Source organism: Pantherophis guttatus, chromosome 4 (genome assembly GCF_059756535.1).
Source record: "Pantherophis guttatus breed Tessera chromosome 4, ASM5975653v1, whole genome shotgun sequence".
NCBI lineage: Eukaryota > Metazoa > Chordata > Lepidosauria > Squamata > Colubridae > Pantherophis > Pantherophis guttatus.
In genome coordinates this window covers 68,582,810-68,608,588 of record NC_142066.1, presented here as the reverse complement: position 1 = coordinate 68,608,588, position 25,779 = coordinate 68,582,810, and the positions used below count along the sequence as shown (strand labels likewise).

At 37.2% G+C, this 25,779-nt stretch overlaps 1 protein-coding gene across 2 annotated transcripts in view; it reads left to right on the top strand.

The window, feature by feature from the left end:
- The window catches only part of ADCY1 (adenylate cyclase 1), a 221,490-nt gene that overhangs the window by 173,511 nt on the left and 22,200 nt on the right, over positions 1 to 25,779 (top strand). Inside the window, exons 8-12 of one of the 2 annotated variants that reach the window (XM_034416444.3) lie at positions 2,031 to 2,186; positions 7,912 to 8,106; positions 12,385 to 12,482; positions 18,645 to 18,729; positions 20,871 to 20,960. In XM_034416444.3, the coding sequence (XP_034272335.1) occupies positions 2,031 to 2,186; positions 7,912 to 8,106; positions 12,385 to 12,482; positions 18,645 to 18,729; positions 20,871 to 20,960 (624 nt within the window). The remainder of the gene's footprint in view (positions 1 to 2,030; positions 2,187 to 7,911; positions 8,107 to 12,384; positions 12,483 to 18,644; positions 18,730 to 20,870; positions 20,961 to 25,779) is intronic. The other variant, XM_034416445.3, reaches the window with a different exon arrangement.

Below are 25,779 nucleotides of genomic sequence, written 5' to 3'. Positions count from 1 at the left end.
TGACACTTGCAATACTGCATTCACAATTTTGGTTGCCACAATATGAAACAGATATTGAGTGCAGAGAAGACCAACAAACATTATTAGGGGAAAACATGAACAGTTGCAGGAAGTTGGTATGTCTAGTCTATAGAAGAGAAGGACTAGGGATTATATGATAGCAGTCCTCCAATATCTAAGGGGCTGCCACAAAAAAGAGGGAGTCAACCTATTCTACAAAGCGCCTGAAGGCAGGATAAGAAGCAATAGATAGAAACATATGAAGGAGAGATCCAACCTAGAACTAAGGAGAAATTGCCAGACAATGAGAACAATTAATCAGTGGAACAGCTTGTCTTCAGAAGTTATGAGTGCTCTATTACTGAACGCTTTTAAGAAGAGATTGACAGCCATTTATCTGAAATGGTATAAAGTCTCCTGCTTGAGTAGGATGTTGGACTAGAAGATCCCTTCCAACTCTATTATTATGTCCTGTCCTGTCCTGTCCTGTCCTGTCCTGTCCTGTCCTGTCCTATCCTATCCTATCCTATCCTATCCTATCCTATCCTATCCTATCCTATCCTATCCTATCCTATCATATCCAGGGGTTCTGCGGGTCCTGACAGGTTATGGAGAACCATTAGCAGAAATTTTGAGTAGTTCGGAGAACCAGCAAATACCACCTCTGGCTGGCCCCAGAGTGGGGTGGGAATGGAGATTTTGCAATATCCTTCCCCCAGGAGTGGGGAGGGAATGGGGATTTTGCACTATCCTTCCCCTGGAGTGGGTTGGGAATGGAGATTTTGCAGTATCCTTCCCCTGCCATGCCATCAAGCCATACCATGCTCACCAAGCCCCGCCCACAGAACCGGTAGTAAAAAAATTTGAATTCCACCACTTATCCTATCCTATCCTATCCTATCCTATCCTATCCTATCCTATCCTATCCTATCCTATCCTAAAATAGATCCATTAAAACAAGTAGAGATACGTATATATTTCCATAGCTTGGCCCTGAGCCCATCTCTATAGAGATAGTATAGTATAGCTTAGTATATTAAGTGTGGTAATGTTTTAGCTAATGAATTCAATTGAGTAATTGGATTTTGTAGTTAATTGAAACTGTTTTTGGAAAAAATATTTCCATTCTGAATATGAATAGTTCTATTATAACATGAACTGTCACAACGAACAATAACTAAATAAATAAATAAATCATAATAATGATGAGGTAAGTAATTCGAATACTTGTAAGAATGAATACTTATTCTACGTGAACAGATATAGATCAAGAAAATTGTAGTGAGAAAACTGTAAACAGGCTCCTCCACCTTTTCCATATTCTGAACTAATTATAATTTCACAATATATTTTCTTTGGAGACAACAAGCAGTAAAGGAGAAGGAAACATCTCCATCTCCATGTAGTGCATTAAAATCAAATGCAACTGCCTATATCTTTAACTTTGGTCCAAAGAAATTATAAAGCTGTTGGAGATACATATTATCTGAGAGCTATGTTCCAAATTCTGGGACTATTATTCAGTATATGGGATTAGATTTCAGAGGAAATGACAGATTTTGGTGAACATAACAAGACATGATATTGGATGTACTAAGCAATTAAGAACATACATGTCGTAGGTCATTATAAACTTATTTATACTATAATTTGTTACTGATATAGGCCTTTAGTGACGTAATTGCTATTATTATTTGATTATATAGTCAATTTTTCTGTAAAAGTGGATGCGGGTGAACAACTTCCTACAAATTGTAAATAATATTTCTGATTCCTGATTATTTGAGAATTTGGGTTCAGTTCTTCAGTTAGCCAGAAAACATAAAGAATACTATTGGACCAATTATTATCTCTTTTCCTAAACTGAGCTGTTGTTATAATTAAGTTGGATATGCTATGATGCTGTCAAGAGATTGGCTCTGTGAAAAATTATTTTTGATAGTATATGATGAATTTCTATGCATTTTGATCTACAACTTAATAAATTTATTTTAAAAATTAAACATGTCTTTGTATCTATATCTTTCCAGATATTTCCAGGGCTTATTCTCTCTGACATAAAGCCTGCCAAAAGAATGAAGTTCAAGACTGTTTGTTACCTCTTAGTTCAGCTGATGCATTGTCGGAAAATGTTTAAAGCTGAAATTCCCTTCTCCAACGTGATGACTTGTGAAGATGATGACAAGGTATATATGTTTAATTCAGCAAATATCCTTTAAAGAATAATTAATGAGTATGTATATGTATATGGTTCACACAAACACACACAGCCACAGATATAAATGCAAGCAGAGGGAAAGAGAGAGGACAGAACTTAAGTACAGAAAATTTACAGGAAAAAGTAAAATATATACAATAAAAAAGTAATATTTAAGAATATAATAGCTTTTATATAATTTTTCACACCCAGTTCAATGTATAAACTAATATACAGCCAGTTCATAGGTAGAGAGTGAACATATATTTTCAATTTTTAAATTCAGAGTAACAATATTTTTCCATCTTAACAAAACAGTCTCTTTAATACATCAAATTTAAAAACCCATATTATTCATGAATCGGTTAACATCACATTCACAGTTTTAAATCCTATTTCCTTTCCCAAAAATATTAACTTATAAATGAAAAGCCAACATTCAATAAATATGGAACATGCACAAATAACGAATCTAGATATTTTTCACTATTACTAGTGTTCTGTAGTTGATAACTAACATTTTATAACATTCTCAATTAGCTACATTCTAAGAGAGCCAGTTTGGTATAGTAGTCAGCATATCAGGCTAGAAATTGATTGACTGTGAATTCCAGCCCTGCTTAGGCACATTGGACCAGCCACTCTCTCTCAGCCCTAGAAAGCAGGCAATAGCAAATCATTTCCAAAAAATCTTGCAAAAATCACACACACACACACACACAAACACAAACATACACACACAGAGAGAGAGAAAATCTTATATGTGAAAAGAAAAATACCATCTGTAAACTGCAACCCTGTGGTAGGATTTACAATTGCAATATTTTTTAACATGGTACCATGTGGCATTTATCAGCCTTACAGATACCCAAATTATAAAGTGAGATCACCAATTCCTATGAGATTAAAAATCTGTAATCAGTCTTTATAAATATTTGTTATTAATAAATCAATTTCATATATGTTTTAAATATTTTTACTATATAACAAAAATAATATAGCCATAGTGGTGGTGCAGTGGTTAGGGCTGACTTAGCTTCCATCCTTCTGAAGTTGGTAAAATGAGGACCCAGATTATTGGGGGCAATATGCTGACTTTTGTAAACCATTCAGAGAGTGCTATAAAGCACTATGGAGCAGTATATAAGTGCTATTGCTATTGCTAAATAATATTTTGGATTACTGGTTGTTTTGCATTTGTACAGAAAAGCTATAAATGAATCCTCCTGTCACTGGAAATACAACCAGAATAAGATTAAATTAGCCATCATTAAAACAAGCATTTGCAATATTCAAAACCTATAATATTCTGGGTATATATTAATTATTTGACTTAGACACAATATTTTTGGATACAACACAATTAAACTATTTACTACATGAAAATTTATGACTGAATAACAGAAATGGATTCTCCATGCCCTGAATATTGCCAACAAGTTAGTTGTTCAACATTGGTAAATATATTACCTCAATTAACTATGGATTGTACTACAGAAAATTATAATTACATTGAGATATGCCCATCTTTAGGTTTATAGTGTTATATAATGTTTCATATAATTCCAAGGTTTATTGCAATGCATCAAATAATTTTAAAGATGCTGATTTTATCTAAAATATTTATTCACATTTATTTAGTCCAAGAACTAGAAAATAAAGATTTATAGGTAATTATTTCACTAAGATTATTTCAACTTTCATGAGAATAAATATCATATTTAAAAGTTTGTGCAAGATCTTCAAAATACCAGTATGTCTTGCATCATTTAATGCTGGAAAAAATACTTTTCAATTAAAGAAAAACTATGTACTTTAATTAAGGTATCAAAAAGATATTTCCGCGGTATCTGATTATAAAACCAAGGATGAAAGCCTACTTGAATACATATGATTTAATATAAAAGGAAAAAAAGAATGACATTGTCAGAGGTATATACTACAGGCCACCTAACCAAGCAGAAGAAATAGATGAACTTTTTTGCTAATCAGCTAATTAATGTATGCTGGAAACGAAGCAAATGGTAATAGGGGACTTTAACTGCCCTGACATCAACTGGGAGACAAACTGCATCAAGTGGGAGATCAAACAAGTTCCTGACAAGCCTAGCTGACAACTCAAAAGATAGAAGAGGAAATTAGTGGGTCAGCTATATTAGACTTAATTCTTACTAACAACATTGAAATGATAGAGTGGGTTGATGTTGTAGGAACTTTAGGGAAAAGTGACCATGTCATATTGGAATTCAGTATAATGCAACACAAGCAATAGAACAAAATCAAACTAGTGTCTTAAACTTTAAAAGAGTCTAAGAGTCTGATTTCAATGAATTTGGAAAAGATTCCAGAGGGGAAAACAATTCAAACATCTTGGGAAATTCTGAAAATTTTTATTATAAAGCCCAATCCAGCACAAAAAAATTAGGTATAGATGAAATATTCCATTCCACTTGGAAGTCTTTTGGGCATCAAAAATTTTATTTATTTATTATTCATATTTCTATGCCGCCCAACTCTCCGAGGACTCTGGGCAGCTTACAACAAGAACAGTGTGAATATACAATAAAAAACGTTAAAAAAAACCCCCATACACACTGCTCATGGTCGGATCTCGCAAGATTGCAGTGGCGAGATCAACAGCCCCAAGCCTGCCAGAAAAGCCAGGTTTTCACCATTTTCCGAAAGGCCAGTAGGATGGGAGCGGTCCGGGCCTTAGGAGGTAGCTGATTCCAGAGAGCCGGGGCCAGCCGACATTGTTTAGCTGACGGGATCCGGAGGAGGCCAACTCTGTGGGCTCTTACCAGTCGCTGGGAGCTATGTGGTAGAAGACGGTCTCAAAGATAGCCTGGCCCTAAGCCATATAGGGCTTTAAAGGTAATAACCAACACCTTGAATTGATCAAATGGCTGTTCTTTCTTCATCAATTAATCTAATATGAGGCATTGTGAATCATATAAAGATGTTTTCAACTAGCATCAACAGACTTAACTGTCCATTCAGAAAAGAACAAACAATTGCTTCAATATGTACTCCAAATGTTAATATAGTCAAATTTCCTCTGCCTCTCAAAAATAAATCCAATTATTTCTTGAAATTGCAGGAGAGATATTTTAATTTGTGGAAATATGAACATCTGTTTGTCCTTAAATTTAGATAAACATGAACTATTCAAAGGGACTTATGCTAAGCATCCAAAAATATTTAGACTATATGTCACTATCATATATAACAATGCAATTGAACTTTAGAAAATAAATACACTTACTATTCATCTCCTCATAAAATGTATTCAAAATAGACATGTGTTGATTTTCCATTTCATCCTTATCCAAATTTATAAATGTGGAAGCTGTTCCTTTCATCTACACAGACCATAATCCAACAATTTTAAGATCAACAAAATAAACAATTGTTAAGGAAATTTAACAATTTACTACAAGAAAATGTTAAATGTAAGTGTCATCTGAAAAGCTTCTACAAACAAATTAATTCCTTCTATCATTTTATTAAATAATGGGTTTCAGCCAAACCATTTATTTCATGACTACTTTTTTTAGCATCAGCTAGAAGAAAGCCATGCAAAACTAATCAACACATTGAAGAATAAACTGAAGCAATTAGAAGTGCAACAATTAGAAGTAATGTTAGTTATATCTTTTTTGGACATAGAACAAAGGATAAACTATTTATAAAAATTGGATGTAGTGGAAATAATTGACACAAGAAGTATAATTTTTCTAAACTAAAAATGTTCAAAACTAAAATACTTAAATACATACAGATTGTTTGGTTTTTCCTTCTGACCCCAGATCAATAAATTTACCAATGGCACTCAGATCAGAACACTTTTAATGCACTTATATGTGGAAGGGAAGATTTGGATAGGGAGCTAAATATCTTTGTTGTCAAAGATGCCTTATTGAAAATTCAAAAGAAATTTTAGCATTCAAGTGGATCTCATTTTTGAATGAAAGTGGAAACTAATCGTTTCTGTTTCTAATCTCTAGCCAAATTGCATTGGATAGAGCTGCCATATGAGTTTTTCCATAAATAGAACTGGATTTTCATAATCTCCTCCTTCTGCATTAAATCCATATTCTAGAAACAAAAATTATTTCTGTGTAGCAAACCTTGCATAAAACCATTTTATCTTGAACATCCTCCACTTCTTAATATACTTTTTAATTTCAAGTTTATTATTTTATTTTTTCATAATATTTATTTAGTATTTATAAAATAATGTTTCCAGGTCTTGCATGATTGCCTAAACAGGTTATAAGTACTGGCATCTGCAAAGAGAAAGAAATAAGTTGCTTGCTGCAATCACATGATCAAAGTCCCATCTTTTTATGTTCGTTGCAGGCTTAACTGTTGAAGACATTTCAACAGTTAATGAAGGGATAGAAATAAATGATAATTCCTTCTTCTACTGTCTATTTTGGTGCCAAAGCCATATACTATTTATACAGAGGTTTCTACTTAGCAGGAGCCATTCAAAATTTAGAGATAAACTACAAAGCTAACAAGAGCCTTGGTGGTCACAGTTTAACAACTCACTTTTACAACTTCCTCACATTTCAGATAATATTTCCTTTGGAAATGATAAATTAAATAAATGTTGAACTGTTGGAATGGTCATTATGGAATATTAATAATTAATATTAATGAATGTAGATTATTAAATAGAGATATAGCACTCAGGAACTATGGAACAGTATGACTTTTACATACATGTGGCATTGTCACTGAAAGAAATGCAGATGAAATTTGCCTCTATTGTAGGACCAAAGATCAAATAAGTCTTAAACATTTCCTGGTTTTATATAGAATATAATCTGTTGTTAAATATTGAAAAAAGTGGCATGGTTTCATCCTAAAATCCATTCCCTCTAAAAATAATCCATCCTTAATCAATTTTATATTGCAATAAATAAATGTATATTTTATTTTCCCACTAGGTGGAGATATTACACCATTTTGTCCCACCAAGCACAGGGCAGTAGTTTTGTAGTTCTTTCATTGAGGAGCCAATGAATGGCAACAACAGCCAGATTTGAAAAGCTTCCTTTCTAAATTATTGTTTCTGCCCACTTATCTAGGAAATTAAATATTACAAGAGAAATCTCTGTGATATATTGCTTTCCCCTCTCACATTAGTTTTAAATTTGTGATTAGATTCTATCGGTTTCCAAAATGATCAGAATTAGGCTGAATCGATGTTTTATAACAAAGGAACCAATGTATCTTTGAACATAATTGAGATTGTTATTTACATGAAGAAATTACAACTGTTACAAGAGCTTCAGTTTCCCAACATGATTCTTGGCGATGCTGTGAAGCACACTTTCCATATAAAAATTCTCCATTACCATTTCTGTAATAGTTTGAAAAAATATATTAAGAATGTATGTCCCTACGGACATTTAAAAAAAAAAAATAATAAAGTCATGATGGAAAAATTCAAAATAGCTAATAAAACTAGGTAATAAATTACATTTTTTTCACATTTCACAAGTTTATGGCATAGGATATTAATCAGTCTGAGGGCTGACACTAAATATTGGCTGCTACTGCTATATTTTTTTGTAAGTTTATAGATTTTTTACAAGGCAGAGATTTTTTACTCCATTTAATGCTAGAATACAGTGTGGTTTAATCTTTCAACTATATTGTTAGTCTTATCGCTCACCTTTTATTTTTAATTTTTGCCACAGAGAAGGGCATTAAGGACAGCCTCTGAAAAACTCAGGAATCGTTCCTCTTTTTCTACAAATGTTGTATATAACACTCCTGGAACCCGAGTTAACCGGTATATCAGCCGCTTAATAGAGGCTCGGCAAACTGAATCAGAAATGGCAGATCTAAACTTTTTTACTCTAAGGTATAAGCAGATAGAACGTGAGCAAAAGGTAGGTGAGACTTTTCTTAAAGATTGGTTGCATCTTTTTGTGTGTTTACAGTTTTTATTAGTTTATAATATAAAATACAAAATCAAATAGTAGGAAAAATAAGGGAGGGAAGGGAGAAGTGTAGAAAAGAAGGAAAAAAGGAAAAAAGACATTGACTTCCGACTCTCTCTAGTGCACTAGAATAAAAAAGTAAAATCAAACATCAACTTTTTACTTTTACATAGTAGTATAAACTAGCCATTTCTATAACAACAAAAAAAAACCCTATCTAATCAGTAAAACCCAAAATCAAAGCTTCATTTTTCCCCACCTCAGGCACTAAGTCCAAGCAGTTCCAAATAGAAACAAAAGTACTTATGGGATTCCCCCCCCCCATGTTAAATAGATTGTGGGGATCAAAATGTCCTTCCATTTGCTTGCATAAAGTAGTCTTGCTGCCATCAACATATATATCATATACATCAAAGTTCCAATTTTTTTCCCAAGTCTTTTTCCAAAGAAAAAGTTCTGGTTTTATCTTTACATTCACTTTAAGAATTTTCTGTATTAGAATATGAATCTTACTCCAATATTTCCTTGCTTTAACACATGTCCACCATAAATGATAAAAGATCTCTTCCTTACATTTACATTTCCAACATTCAATTGAAATACCTTTATACATTCTGAATAACTTGTCTGGTGTTAAATGCCAGCAATATATCATAGAAATTTTCTTTTAAATTGTAATTTAATGTAAATTTTAAACCTTTTGTCCACATATTCTCCCATTGTTCAAGCATAACATTATATCCAAAATTTCTTGCCACTGAATCATAAAATGCTTTACATGTTCACTTTTCAGATTTAATTTCAATGACAGTTCATAAATCTTAGCAATAATATGTTCATCACTACCACACAGTAAGATTTCCAGTTCATTTTTAACAAAGTCAAACCTATAACTCTTTTTATCTAATTTAAATTTTCCTTTCAATTGTAAATATGTAAACCAATGGCAGACATGTCATTCTGATTCTAACTCTTCCTTAGACGAGGGTAGGATCATCAAAATTAAAAGATATTATTTTATCAGTCCAGCTTTGCCACCATTTCTTTTCTGAAAAAGACTTCCTGAGGGGACACCCAAAGAGGCATCTTTGTAGAAAACCTTGTTTTATATTTATTCCAAATTCTTAGAATGGCATGTCTAACAAAGTGGTTGTTAAAATCAACATTTACTTTAACTTCGTCATACCATAAATAACCGTGCCATTCAAACCTTAATTCATGACCTTCTAAATCAAGTAGCCTCTTATTCTGGAGGTTTACCCACTCCTTTAGCCAGACCAAATAACAAGCATCGAAATACAGTTTCAAATCTGGTAAACTCAAACTCCCTCTTTCTTTAGCATCTTGCAATAGTTTATATCTAATTCTTGGGGCTTTTTCCTTGCCATTTAAACTTGAAAATATACTTCTGCCATTGTTTAAATGGAATGTCAGTGGCAAGTATTGGTAATGTCTGAAACAGTAAAAGCATATTTGGTAAGACATTCATCTTAATAACAGAAATTCTACCCAATAGTGATAAATGCAATTTGTCCCATCTTAGTAAATCTTTTTAATATCATTCCAGAGAGGCATTCCTGAAACAGTTTTGTCTTTGTGTTTGTCAAAATAACTTCCAAATATTTCACCTTTTTCCTGAGCCTTAAATCATACTTTTTAGTCAATATATCACAGTCGTGAGATGACATATTCTTAATCAGCATTGTTGTTTTCTGTTTGTTTATTTTAAAACCTTCTATAGCCTCAAACTCATTTAATTTCCTCATCAAATATTTTATATTGTTTTTTGAGTCTTGCAGGACTATAATCAAATCATCAGCAAATGCTCTCAATTTATAAACTTCTTTCTTGATACTTATACCCAGTGATGGGATTCAAGTAATTTAACTACTGGTTCTCTGCCCTAATGATTTCTTCCAACAACCAGTTTGCCAAACTGCTCAGAAAGTTAACAACCGGTTCTCCCGAAGTGGTGTGAACGAGGTGAATCCCATCACTGCTTATACCTGTTATTTTTTCATCTTGCCTGATATCTCTATTCAAAACTTCCAGCAACAAAATAAACAACAAAGGAGATGGGGGTATCCTTGTCTCGTATCCTTTCGAATTTCACATGAATTAGTTAAATCACCATTGATAACAATTTTTGCTCGCTCTGACATATAAACAGCTTTGACCCGTCAAATAAAGTTCTCTCTAAAGTCCATTTCTTCCAGCACTTTAAACATAAAAGCCCAATTTATATTGTCAAAGGCCTTCTCTGCTTCTAAGAATATTAGAGGTGGCTGTTTCTCATTATGATATTGTAAATATTCAATAATATTCAAAACAGTTCTCACATTACCCCTTATTCGTATTTTTGACAAAAAGCCAGATTGGTCTTCATGAATATACCTGTAAAATCTTCTTTAGTCTTTCTACCAAAACCGCAGCAAAGAGATTATAGTCCTTGTTTAATAATAAAATTGGTCTGTAATTCTTTGTCTTTATAACATCTTGATGTTCCTTCAGCAGCAAGAAAATATTGGCTTCTTTCCATGTTTGAAGTATCTTTCCTTCCTCTATATACCTCAAACGTGGTTGCATCTTTTTGTAAATGCAAGATTTAGCCTTCCAGATCTGAGGTCCTTCAGATATTTTGCACAGCGTTCTTCAGATGAAAGGAACAAAAATGAAGAATGTACTTTCAGGAAAGGATTGGCTTTATTCGTCACAGAATTATTATTTCATCACTGTGGCTTTAATTCATTGTGGTAAAGTTCCAAGTTAGGTAAGATAATAAATCTTGCCTTGGTGTTACAGCAATGAGAAAAAGGAACCTTTGTATTTGCTATCTCTAGAGCCTCTTCCTTCTTTCTTTACATGTAAGGGCAAGGCAAATAAAATGTACCTTTGCGATATCAGATAGTTGTTGTTTTGCCTAGGACCCTAATTTCTCCCTTAAATTGTCAGGATATTGTAACCTTTTCATAATTTTAGATCAAAAGTCTCCATATATATATATATATATATATATATATATATATATATATATATATATATATATATATATATATTGAAGGAAACTTGGAGCAGAGCTTAGTTCATATTTCAAATTTTTTTCTGGAGAAGACCAACACACAACAAATGCGTACTCTTTTTTCTTTATTCAGTTAATATTTGGCAGTTTCCCCTACAACTGTTTAATCATTTTTGTTTTTACTAGCTACTACTACTAAGTTGTGATGTTGTTTGTTGGGACTGGCTTTGATTCAAAATTAATTATATAGTATTTGTGTATTTTGTAAGAAACAATGTTTAACAAACAAATTGCAGTGATAAGCAAAAACACAGCTTGTGATAAAGTAGGGTTGGCTTCATCCTAGATAAACAGTTTCACCAAGAAAAAAAAATATTTTCTTTTGGGGAAAGGATGTCAATATTTTTCATGATTTCATTAAGAAACCAGAGAACTTTCTTGTAAATGCAAGTAATCTTCTTCATGCTGAACTTTTTCTCCTAGTCTCAGAAATGAATTTGTCTTCTCCACTGAGTTATTTCTTGTGGATCATTTCTTTCTTAGAATTATTGTACCTTTATTCAACTGTCTTTTTGAGTAGCTTTGAATGAATTATAATATCTAACCTATTTAAAAATGTATAAATCCTAGCTTTGTGGAAGTTCTCTGAAATCATTGTGGATAACTGTAGTTAGAGAAGTCTGCTCCTAAAGGAAGATTATTAATGACAGTTAATAAAATATTAATACATCCAATATAATGAAACAATAAAAAATCATGTGAGCTTTGGATGGAAATGAAGGCTGCTATGTTATAGCACTTTTGAGACCTGAGATAACTGCAGAGATGGCATTCCACCTTTCCTTCCCAGCCTGAGGTGTAAAGAGGCTAACCCTTGCCTTTGCTGTTTTCTGAATAGCACACAACATACTTTCAAGGATAGCACACATTTATCTGGGATTTTTTCCCCTTCTTTCCTTGATTCCAAGATAAGGAGTGATGTAAAGACTTATTCTGATTTGCAAAGTATTCTGAAGCTTAGAAGAAGATTATTTTTTCCAAATTTGGGCTAACTATAAATATTTAAAAAGAAATATGGAACTGGCAAACTTCAGGATTTTAAATCACTTTTTGTACTTCATTTTTAGCACAATTATCTTCAGAATCACAAAACGCAAAGCAAATGGCTAACTAAATTCGTCTCTCTCCTTCCCCTCTTTCATTTACAGTATCACCAACTTCAGGATGAATATTTCACCAGTGCTGTAGTATTGTCACTGATTCTAGCTGCCTTATTTGGCCTTGTCTACCTTTTAATAATACCACAGTAAGTTATTTTGTTTCCAATAATTTAAATGCCAAGTACATTTATACTGCTATATAAGTATTTTGAATGTGCTTTGTATTCATTAAAAGTGCGTAATTCTTAAATTCTATCCAACATACTAAAAAACCCTCAATTAATTTCTTTGAGCTTTGAAAATTTTCCATTGCTCTTTAACTGAAGTTATTGGGAACAAAGCTAATGAAGTGGATTGCTTGTGGAAAAACAAATATTGTAGGAAGTAATAAAATAGACATTTCTACATTCTACATTCTACATAATAAGAAGCAAATTTGCTTTGTTCCTATTTTCATCTTGGAACTAGGAAAGTTTAACAGAGCAATATCTGCATTCATGGCTTTTCTAATGCTAATGGAAATTTAAGAGCCAAGGATTCAGTGCATCATAAAATCAGTGTAAAGAAAATCCAAGGGTTAAACAGATTATATATATAAATTGTATACCATAATGTCTTATTTACTATTTTTCCTTCTAGTACAACCATATGATGTCCTAATTCAGACTGAGATCAGGGATTCTTTTCTTTCGGGAAAAGAATAGGTCATAGAAGTTTTTTAAATATTTGTTTCAGGGGAGAGTTAGCAGATATTCATCCACAGGCTATTTTTTCTTTGTTTGTTTAAAAGATGTAGTATTATTTAATCTATTTCTTTCTACTGAAATATAAAAGCATCTGAAATTCAACATCGTTAAATTCATCCATCAAACAATGCAAACTGAAAGTCCTAACTATATATGATGATTATGGCTTCTTTCTGACAGAAAGAATGGTTAATGACTTACCTCAGTTCGAAAGAAATGCTTCCACGCTGTGCTAAGGGCTTCCTAAAATAAATTAAGTTAATGCTTTATGAAACTAATTTATTCCAGAAAAATAAATCAAAAAATAAGAAAGCAAACTACTGTACATAGTTTGTTTTGTTTAGTGTATATGTAAAAGAATCACACTATTAAATCAGATATAATTTATTTAGGTACAGTTAATATTGATAAAGCCATTAGGAACAAATTGATGATTGGCAGAATGAAGGAAATAGAAGGCAAAGACAATAGATAATATACATAAATATCATCAAAGACTGCCCTTGGGAGAACTGTAATCTATTATTACAGCTATGTCAATTTGTGAAAATGCAGCTACCCAGCTAACTTAATTCCACAAAATGAAGGTTCTAACCACTATAAAAAGCATACATTCTTGGAAAGGGTATTGTAGAATTGTTGCAGGATATAGCAGAACAAGAAAAGCTGATTATAACAACCAGCATTTCTTTTTCTTTCATATTACCAATGTACTCAAGAAGATATTTAACTTCTCCTTGTTGCCTCCTATTAGTTTTATTTCTAGCTCATCCTATCTTAAGTATCTATCATTTATTTGATATAACTCCCATTTTGTGAGATACTCAGGAATTGTTATCCAATCATATTTTTATATGTAATTTTGGACCCAAGACAGGGGTAAAATCTAAAAATTTTTGCTACCGGTTCTGCGTGGCTTAATTAGTGGGTGTGACTTGGTGGTAAAGTGACTGGGAGGGAGTGGTTTTTTGGTCAGGTGGGCGTGGCCAAGTCAATGTCACTTCTTTGCCCTTTTTTAACCTACAAAACACAACACAACACAACTGGCTTACCCACAATATAAAAGCAGCTGTGCTAGATCCAAAATGGCCCCTGCAATAAGCAGGAACCTCACACAGCCACAAAAAGCCCAAAAAACCAACTTTCACACTTTACACACACAAAATTCCACATAGAGCTTTGTGAGATTTTTTGTGTTTGTGTAGTTAGAGTGAAACACTACAGAAACACACTAAATCTCAGAAAGCTGCACAAATATTATTTTATTTTTATTTATTTTTATATAAAAGCAGCTAAATTTAAAACTTCCTAAACTTTAAATGGCCAGGTCTAAAAAAAGAACAACTAAAAAAAAACCCAATTAAGCTCCCAAAGGGGGAAAAAACTTACCCAATAGAACAGGGGTCTCCAACCTTGGCAACTTTAAGACTTGTAGACTTCAACTCCCAGAATTCCTTAGCCAGCTTTGCTTTGCTGGCTGAGGAATTCTGGGAGTTGAAGTCCACAACTCCCTGCCTCCTTGATTGCAGGCAGAGAGATTCAGTTGCTTGCTGATGCAATGGATTGCGGGGATTACAGCAAGGCATTGTGATCAGCAGCTAAAGTAAGCAAGCTGAGGTGGGGAGGGGGAGGGATTTTTGCTACCGATTAGCAGGCAACTCAGCTGAGATCGTCAGAGCTTGGATCACCAGAGCCATTTAAAAGAAAAAAAAGGCTCTGATGATCGCGCGGTTCAGCTAGGCATGGGGGGCGGGGGCAGGGATTTTTGCTACCGGTTCTCCGAACTGCCCACCGCCATCGCTACTACTCGCCTGAGCCGGTCCGAACTGGGAGCATTTCACCCCTGACCCAAGATAACTTGCCAAGACATTCCTCCTTTAATAATAAAATTAATTGTCTTCTTACAAATTCACATAAGGACCATTAATAAAAGATTGAAAATATCCTGGGGTTTGGGGAGATGAACTGGATTCTAAATGGAAAGCAGTGCAACTTCTGTAACCTTATCCTATCTTAGTTTAATAAATAATGTGGAAAGAATTCTGGAAGAATCTCACTTTTGGTTGTAGTAGGATAACTTCAAGAACTTGAAAGGTTTTAGGGAAATAATCCAATGAACTTCTATTTAGCTTCTTAGATATTGATGTGGAATAGAAAAATCTCACCTAAAGACCTAAATCTCCAACAGCGAAGAATGGGGTGGGGAGGGGTTCCTGACAATGACAATTCGGCAAAATATTTCTAGGATGTTTGGCAGAATACAGTTCCTCCTTAAGGGGGTGCCAAGCAATTTGCAGTTTTTGAAAAAATTGAAGTCTTTGGAATAGGGGAGGACCAAGATTTATTTGACTGTAGAGAACTGTAGATAGTCTGAAGCTGTTATAAGCAAATTCTGCCATAGGGAAAATATACGTGTACAATAGAAATAGAATAGTGCTCTGAGAAGATATTAATTCACTATGTATCTGACTCTGGGTGTTGATCATAGGACAGGTGGAGTTTTATATCTAATAAGTGAAATACACCTTTCCATACACATGCTCTGAGTTTCCTGCCTCTATCAGGAATGAGAAAATTAGGCAATGTATTATTTTAAGAAAAGAGATAAGGTGTTTGAGGAGCAGAATTAAAAGAATCTATGACAGAGAATGAAATAAGCCATTTTAGAAAGAAGATAAACTATCACTAGAACAGTACTTGGGGCCTTGACATGTGGTAGGTCAGTAATGAAACCAATGATAATATGCCCCTAGCCATTGTGGGAAGGAGATATAACAATTCAGCTCTTTAGGACCCGTTTAGGACTTCACCCATGGTGCTAGTAGCCAGGGTGGCGCAGTGGTTAGAATCAGTGGAAAAATCCGAACTGGTTTGCAGCCAGTTCGTTGGCTGCGCATACGCACTATGCACGAAACACATGCTGTGTGCATATGCATGGTGTGCACCAAATGCACACTCTGTGCATGTGTGCACATGCACACTACGGGGCAAAGGGAGAAGGGAAGGTAAGTAGAAGCAAAGTGGGGAGCAGCTGTGGCACGCAATTTGGCTTCATTAGAAAGCAGGATCTTCTGCTTTCTAGAAAAGTTAAACTGCGCTGCACAGCTGATTCCTCCTGCTGTTCTACTTACCTTCCCAAGCCTCCTTTTGGTGTGTGCTGCGCGCACATGCATGCGCAGTATGCACTAAAAGGAGGCTAGGGAAGGTAAGTAGAACAGCAAGGGGGGATATCAGCTGTGGCGGGTGATTTAGCTTTGCTAGAAAACAGGATTTCCTGCTTTCTAGCAAAGCTAAACCCCGCTGCACAGCTGATCATCAGAAATACTGGTTCAGAGGAACCGGTAGCTTTTTTAAACTACCATTTGCCCCAGTGGTGGGATTCAATTTTTTTAACAACCAGTTCTGTGGGGTGTGGCTTATTTGGGGATGTGGCTTGGTGGTCATGTGACTGGGTGGGCATGGCTATGTGCATAGGGACTACTCAGAGGGCTGAAAAAAGTCTTTTCTGACTGGTCCTCGCACTTTTGACCTGTCCTCACACTTATGACCATCCTCACATTTATGCCTGTTGCAGCATTTTTAACAACTATGTCACTCATTTCACAACTGCTTCTTTTCACTACAGTGACAAGATAGGGCACAAAACGTAAAATGTAAGGACAGTCATAAGTGCAAGGACCGGTCAAAAATAACTTTTTCAGCCCTCTGAGTAGTCCATATGCACATAGGGACTACCTAGAGGGCTGAAAAAAAGTGATTTCTGACAGGTCCGTGCACTTTTGACTGGTCAACATTTATACTCATTGCAGCATTCTTAACAACCGTGTCACTCATTTCACAACTGCGGTGCTTCATGTGACCGGATGGGCATGGCCAGGTGGTAATGTGGCATTGCTTCTTTGTCCTAATGACAGTTTGCTGCAATGTTCATAAGTGTGAAAAACGGTCATAAGTCACTTTTTTCAGTGCCATTGTAACTTTTGTAAATCAAGGATTACCTGTACAAAAATACAAAAAGCTTCTTAGCTTGCAAAAAACTGCCCTAAATAGCAATCATTAGATTAGAAATACCAGCAAACTGGAGTTACAAATCAGGCAGGGTGCAAGAGCACCTTGAGGAATTAAAATAGTTAAAATGCAATGATAACTATCAGCAGCCAAGTGAAACCCTTTAGCAGAGAGGTCATTTAAGCTCCCCAGAATGAAGCAAAGGAGTAAACAGAGTATCTGTTGCTTGTTAAACCAATTACCAGAACAAATAGACACAGAACTAGTCAAATTTCCAAAGCTGCTTTTTTTCAGGAACAAAGATTAACATTTTTCCTTCCAAACAAAGCTGAATAGAGAAAATTATCCCAACACTAAACACAGGATTAAACATCACCAAGCACAGAATTAAACTTCACCAAAAACCAGTTTTAGACCAAAAGTCAGAAAGGGTATGTAAATTCACGTTTGAATGTCAATCTTTCTAGCTAGCCAAGAAGCCTTGCTGAATGTCACTCATCTTGGTTCCTTGTCATTAAAAGCTTCTGCTTCGTTATTCAATTATTTCTTCAAAGTGCTGATCATTGCACCCTGGCTGGAAGAACTCCAACAGGGGATTATTTCTTCCCAACAGCGGTGTAAAAAGCTTAAAACAACCCTTCCCCTTTAAGAAAGTCAAGCCAAAAAACAAAAACAAAAAACCACCTCCAAGAAGCTCGGAACCGGAAGCGACAGTAAGTCTAGGCATATTGCCAAGAATGTAATAAGGGTTAATGGAGAGGCAGTTTCTGTAAGCAGGGCAATAAAGATTAGGCTAGGAAACAACAATTCCTTACAGGATTAACCCTGTAAAGTGGAAAAAAACAAAAGGAGATTTCTTCTAACAACTGGTTCTCCAAATTGCTTAACTACTTAACAATAGATTCTATCGAACCAGTGCGAACCGGTAGAATCCCACTACTGGTTTGTCTGAACTGATAGTTTTTATCACTACCGGTTCATTCGAACTGGAGTGAACCGGTAGCATTTCACCCCTGGTTAGAATGCAGAATTGCAGACTAATTCAGCTCACTGCCAGGAGTTTGATCCTCACGGATGACTCAGCCTTCTGAGGTCAATAAAATGAGGACCCAGATTGTAGGGAACAATATGCTGCATAGAGAGGCCTGTAAAGCTAGTACTAAGAAGTGGTATATAAGTGTAAGCGCTATTGCCTAACTACATTCTTGTTTTCTGAAACTACATTATATAATATTTTTCTGTGTTACCAGTGTCTGCATATCAATGGGTTATGTCTAAACACATTATTCTTGAAAACAATCATAATTAACTTTATTCACAGAGGACATGTTTTACATTTTTTTCAAAAAACCATTGTTCTTCTAATTATATACAAAAAAAGTAATTCCACTAAAAATGAACAACAGAGAAAGAATAATTTAGAATGCATCATGAAGAAACTTATGTATTAAGAAAGAAAAATCCTTGATATTTAGTTAGATTCTACTAATGTTGCTAAGAATTTGCTTTTATTTGTGTGCAATGACTTAGTTTGAATATGTTTTCCCCCCCTAGGAGTACCATAGTCCTTGTTCTCTTAGTATTTTGCATGTGCTTCCTGGTGGCATGCATCATGTATCTACATGTCACTCGAGTACAAGTAAGTGACTTTTGTGAAAGCGTTTGTGAAAAAGAAATATATGTATCAATTATTCCAGTCTTGATTTTATTTCTTCTATATTTCATGTCTATGGGTAGATAGCTCTTTTAATGTATAATGGCTAATGTCATTTAGGGCTTTTATGAATCCTATATTTCACTTCCTTTAAAAAAACCCTTTTATTAAATCTATTTTTTATTGGTGAAAATAAAAATTGTACCAGTTCTGATACACAGAGAAATAATGACTGCATCACACTCCAGTAAATAAGTGATAAATGCTTGAAGAGTTTTCTGCTGTGAAACTGAGTTTGTTATTAATTACTTTAGCTTACCCTTACTTGTGTTTAAATCATTATTTTGTTGATATATTGATTCTGGAGTTAGAATGCTCACTTTGCATTATTAGCATCATTATTGTTAGGAACAATAATATAGAAAAGAAAAAAAAAATGGAAAGACTTGGGGAAATCATGTGGAAAAGTAGATAATATCTGCAGTAAAACTCAAGAAAGATTTTGAAAAGCCTCAAGAGAGGGCCCTACAGTATATCCCTTACAAAGTGGTTGAAATTTGAGTACTCATTAACAGTTTTCACTCAACCAAAGAGAAGGCAGAGAGAGCCTCTGGTGGCCAACTCATGGTAGCCAACACCTGTGTTGCAAAGTGGTTAGAGATAAACACCCAGACAGAGAACTTTCTTTCCAATAACAAATGGAGCAGAAAAGAATAGGCTTGACTATGAGGCTAAAACTTAAAAAACAGCTTACTTGTGACTTTATTACCAGCATACTCAAAGTTTTACCCTTCCTGTTGCTTATTCGTTGTGGGCAATTTATTGCGTGAAAAATATAAATTTTGAAGAGTTTATTTATTTTATTAAGAGAATGCATTTAGCAACCATAGCTATTTTGCTGTTCATCTTGCTATTGGTTGAAAATAATAAAATGCAATCTATTTAACAAAATTAGGCAGAAATCAATATCTAATAACTTCCTTTAGACAATTAATTTCAACAATTGCAATATGTTTTTCAACATATAACAATATTAAGCCTTTGTATAATTTTTAATACACCTGGACCAGGGGTGGGTTCAATTTACCTTTACTACCGGTTTGCATCGTGCGTGCGCAAGTGAAGTGAGTGCACTCACGCTCTTCTGAGCATGCGCAGAAGCTTCTGCACATGTGCAGATCACTTCTGATGACATCCAGGTCAGTGGGTGGAACCTCCCACCGGTTTTACTACCGGTTCTTGCAAATTGGTCCGAACTGGGGGCAACCCACCACTGATCTGGACTAAAATAGATTTAGAATGCATTATAAGTCTGTTGCATGTGATTCCTTGTGGATGCCAGTAAACATTTTTCAATCAAAATTGCATATGTTTGTAACTAAAACTTTTACTTTTCATGAGGTATGAACATCCACATAACATATAAACTTTATATGCATTCCATACTACCTATAGATTGGTAAAATCTTGATTATATTCATAAAATTATCATTTTTGTTGTTTAATACAATATAATAAATATAATCAGAAACATTATTACCATGTGACAAAGAAGTATTAAAATATCTCCCATCTTTAACTGACTGAACTTCTTTGAAGTCAGATGTTAATATAATTGAAACATGATCTGAGAATACAATTGAGTTACGTTTTATGACCATAAGAAATAAAATATTTTTCCTTTTTGTGGGGTAAAGGAAATGCATCAGGACATTATTAATTTTATGACATCTTTCAAAAAGGATGAGAATTGGAAAAGATTACCTGGTACAAAAGATTTGAAAATTGAACTTGAAAAATTATGGCATAAACCAACCATGGTGATCCCAGTGGTGATTGGCACACTGGGTGCTATTCCAAAAAATATTGGATGGCACTTAAAAAATCTGCACATTGACACTATTTCCATCTGTCAATTACAACAGGTCACTCTGTTTAGATTCATACATATACCATACTACTACATTATGACATCCTAGATTTTGGGAAAGAACTTGATGCATATAAAGGCCAATTTCACCTAAAGAACTGTCAACTGTGATTTCACATTTTTGTGTATATAACAACAATAACAATAGTGTGGACAATCATTTTCCAAATGAATATATATTGGTTTTGTCTTTCAGTGTTTTCCAGGGTGCCTGACAATACAAATTAGAACCATTTTGTGTATTTTTATTGTGATCTTAATTTATTCAGTGGCACAAGGCTGTGTGGTAAGTAATATGAACCTGTAAGTCAATTATTATATCAGATGTACAATGTAGATAGATACAGAGACAAGTATTCCTGGTGACACGTCGCCTAACTTGGAAGCAGAAATGCTCCCCCATGGCCATCTGGAGAAGACTTAAAACCTAGCTTTTCTAAAAGACATTTAATGATGAAGGAGACAGAGAAGATACACATCATTATTGTCTATTATTGCTTAGAAATTTCTTATTGTTGTTACAACATTTTTATATTATCAAAGACCTATGGCCGTGATGGCGAACCTATGGCACGCGTGCCACAGGTGGCATGCGGAGCCATATTAGTGGGCACGCCAGCTCAGCTCTGGGGCGCATGTGCACACTGGCCAGCTGATTTTCGGGCCTTCTGGGCCCACCAGAAGTAGGGAAACAGGCTGTTTCCTGTCTCTGGAGGGCCTGGGGGGAGGGGGAATGGCCGTTTTTCTTTCTTACCTGGTTCCAAATCCTCTCTATTTATCTGGGAAGGGTGAAAACAACCTTTCCCACTCCCTTGGAGGCCCTATGGAGGCTGAAAGGGCCCATTTCCTGACTCCCGGTGGGACAGGAAGTGATGTTTTTTGCTGCCCCAGCCTCCAGAGACTCCTAGAGAGACTCCTAGAGACTCCTAGAGAGGCTCCTAGAAACTCCTAGAGAGGTTCTGGAGGCTGGGGACAGCAAAAAATGTCACTTCCTCTCCCACCGGGAGTTGGGAAATAGGCCCTTTCAGCCTCCATAGTGCCTCCAAGGGAGTGGGAAAGGCTGTTTTCGCCCTTCCCAGATAAATAGAGAGGATCTGGAACCAGGTAAGAAAGAAAAACAGGCCTACCAGGCCATCATGTGCCTGGAGCGGGGGGCGGGTGTTGCATGCGCATGCGCGTGGGCATGTGTGCGCACGTCCCTCCCCCACCCCCCTCTCCTGGCACGCGATGGCAAAAAAGGTTAGCCATCACTGACTTATGGAGTGAAATAGTTTCTAAATAAACAAATATCATCAATGAGAGATATGCTCTCCCATCAGCTTGCTTCTGGCAATGTCTAATATTAACTGGGCTCGTATGGATTCAAAATAATACACTGATTGACAGACCCTGCTCCTAACTTATATTACAGTAGCTATCTTACTGTAAAAAAATAGATCTGAAATTGAAGTGAAGACCTTGAAGACCAAAACAATAACCTAACAAGCCCTAGACTGTTCTGAATTATATTTATTGTTGCTGCTACATTTGATAAAAACTAACTTATGGATGCAATAATCAATTGGATTTTTTGGATTGTATCATTTAAAACCATTAGCAATTAACATTACCATGGGTGATCTTTCCTCACTCACTTTTTTTTCTGTACACAGAAAGCTTATTTCATGTAGCACTCACATATTCAGGCTTCCAACTGTAATCTGTAGTTTTTTCATAAATATAAATCAAAGAGTTGAATTAATCTGCTTACTGTATATAGGAGCTGAAATATTATAAGCATATTCAATATGCTAGCATATGTCTGTGGATACATTCACACATAAAATTTATTTATTTATTAAATTTATATCCTGCCCTTCTCCCTGAAGGGACTCAGGGCGGTGAACAGCCGAAAATTAAAATAACATACAATATAAAAGTTAAAATAATTAAAAATAAGTTAAATTAAATGGCCGCCCCAATTTAAAACCCCTAGCAATACAATTAAAAAACTAACCCATAAAACCTATTCAGGCCAGGCCAGCTTGCTGAAATAAAAACATCTTCAGGGCCCTATGGAAAGTGCGGAGATCTGGAATCAGCCGTATTCCGGGAGGTAGCTCGTTCCAGAGGGCGGGTGCTCCCACAGAGAAGGCTTTCCCCCTGGGAGCTGCCAGCTGACATTGCTTGACCGACGGTACCCTGAGGAGGCCCTCTCTGTGGGAGTGTATTGGTCGGTGGGAGGTTATCAGTAGCAGAAGGCGGTCTCGTAAATACCCTGGCCCTAAGCCATGGAACGCTTTAAAGGTGAGAACCAACACCTTGAAGCGCACCCGGAAGACCATTGGGAGCCAGTGCAGCTCACGCGGGAGAGGTGTTATATGGGAGCGCCATGTTGCTCCCGTGATCACCCGCGCAGCTGCATTCTGGACCAGTTGGAGCCTCAAGGGGAGCCCCATGTAGAGAGCGTTAGCGTAGTCCAGGCGAGAAGTGATGAGAGCATGAGTGACTGTGCATAAGGAATCCCAACTCAGAAAGGGGCGCAACTGGCGTATCAGGTGAACCTGATAAAAAGCCCCCCTGGCCACGGCCGTCATATGCTCTTCTAAAGACAGCCATGTGTCCAGGAGGACGCCCAAGTTGTGAGCCCCCTCTGTGGGAGTCAATGACTCGCCCCCAATAGCCAGTGATGGCGCCAGCTGGCTATATCGGGATGCCGGCATCCACAGCCACTCGGTCTTGGAAGGGTTGAGTCGAAGCCTGTTCCTCCCCATCCAGACCCGTACGGCCTCCAGACATTGAGTCATCACTTCAAGGGCATCGTTGGGGTGGTTTGGGGTGGAGATGTACAGCTGAGTGTCATCAGCGTACAGATGGCATCGCACCCCAAATCCATGGATGATCTCACCCAGCGGCTTCACATAAATGTTGAACAGGAGTGGCGAGAGGACCGACCCTTGTGGCACCCCACAAACAAGGCGCCTCGAGGTTGACCTCTGCCCCCCTGCCAACACAGACTGCGACTGGTTGGAGAGATAGGAAGAGAACCACCGCAACACGGTGCCTCCCACCCCCAATCTCTCCAGCCGATGCAGCATGATACCATGGTCAATGGTATCAAAAGCCGCTGAGAGATCTAATAGGACCAGAACAGAGGAGCAACCCCTGTCCCGAGCCCTCCAGAGATCATCAACCAACGCGACCAATGCCGTTTCCATGCTGGACCCAGGCCTGAAGCTGGACTGGCACGGGTCTAGATAGATGGTTTCATCCAGGTACTGTGGGAGCTGTTGTGCAACCACACTCTCAACAACCTTCGCAATAAAGCGAAGGTTGGAGACAGGACGGTAGTTAGCCATAACAGCTGGATCCAGAGAAGGCTTCTTAAGGAGGGGCCTCACCACCGCCTCTTTCAAAGCAGGCAGCAGGAAACCTTCCCTCAAACAAGCATTTATAATCCTCTGGAGCCAGCCTCGCGTAACCTCCCGGGTAGCCAGTACCAGCCAGGAGGGACACGGGTCCAGTAAACATGTGGTTGCATTTAACCTCCACAGAATCCTGTCCATGTCCTCAGGAGTCACAGGATCAAATTCGTCCCAGATAACATTCTCAAGACCCGCCTCAGTCACCCCGCCAGAATCTACCCAGTCAGAGTCCAAGCCTTCCCGAATTTGAGTGATTTTATCATGCAGATACTGTGCAAAATCCTCAGCCTGCCCTTGCAAGGGGTCCTCCCGCGCTCCCTGATGTAGGAGGGAGCGGGTCACTCTAAACAAGGCGGCTGGGCGATTATCTGCCGATGCAATAAGAGTGGAAAAGTAATCACACTTTGCCGCTTTTATCGCCACTAAATAGGTCTTAATATGAGACCTAATTAGTGTTCGATCAGATTCAGAGCGACTGGCCCTCCAACCACTCTCTAGGCGTCTTTTCTGGCGTTTCATTCCCCTCAGCTCCTCGATGAACCAAGGAGCTGGGCAGGTGCGACGCTGGATCAGACGCTGCAAAAGCACGACACGATCCAAAGCCCCGGCGGCCGTCCTATCCCAGGCGTCCACCAGATCTTCAGTCGAGTCGTGAGCCAAAGCCTCAGGAAATGGCCCAAGCTCCCTCTGGAATCTCTCCGGATCCATCAGGTGCCTGGGGCGGAACCACCTAATTGGTTCCACCTCCCTGCGGTGGGGTGCAGTGGTCAGAAAGTCCAGCCTCAGGAGAGAATGGTCAGACCATGACAGGGGCTCAATAGCTATGTCCCCTATAACCTGGCCATTCAACCACTGACCAGAGACAAAAATTAAGTCCAGAGTGTGTCCTCCCGTGTGAGTAGGGCCATGAATTAGTTGTGTCAGGTCCAAGGCCGTCATGGAAGCCATGAACTCCTGGGCCACCTCAGATGCCTCACCGGCCGACGGCAGTTTGAAGTCCCCCATGACCACCAGTCTGGGGATATCAACCGCCACTCCGGCAATAACGTTGTGAAGCTTGGGCAGGGCCACTGTCACGTGGCAGGTAGCCAGATACGTGATCAGCAGGCCCATCTGCATCCCATGGCCCCACTTCACCAGGACAGGCTCACATCCGGCTATCTGTGGTACAGTGGTCTCCCTCGGATCAAGACTTTCCTTAATGACAACCGCCACCCCCCACCCCACCCCTGCCCTGGGCCCTCGGCTGATGAAATGCTCGGAAGCCTGGTGGGCACATTTCTACAAGGGGGACCCCTCCCCTTGGCCCAGCCAGGTCTCTGTAATACCCGCCAGGTCCGCTCCCCCCTCCTGAATTAACTCGCAGATGAGGGGGCCTTATTAACCACAGACCTGGCGTTGCACAGCATCGGCCTAACTGCACATTATTCAAAATAGAGAGAATCTATACACTTAAGTACACCATAACAATAGCAATAGTGTGATAGCAATAGGGAAGATATATAAAATATAAAAGCCTTACAAGGATCTCTTGGTTGTTTTTGATACCACCAACCATGGCATCCTTTTGGACCAACTGTTGGGATTAGAAAGAAGGAATTGGTTTTGCATTGAACCTCCTACAAATAGTTCCAATTAATGTTGGTAAGGGAGGAGAGGAGAAGAGACCCTGTTATGTGTGGTATTTCAGACCTTAGATAA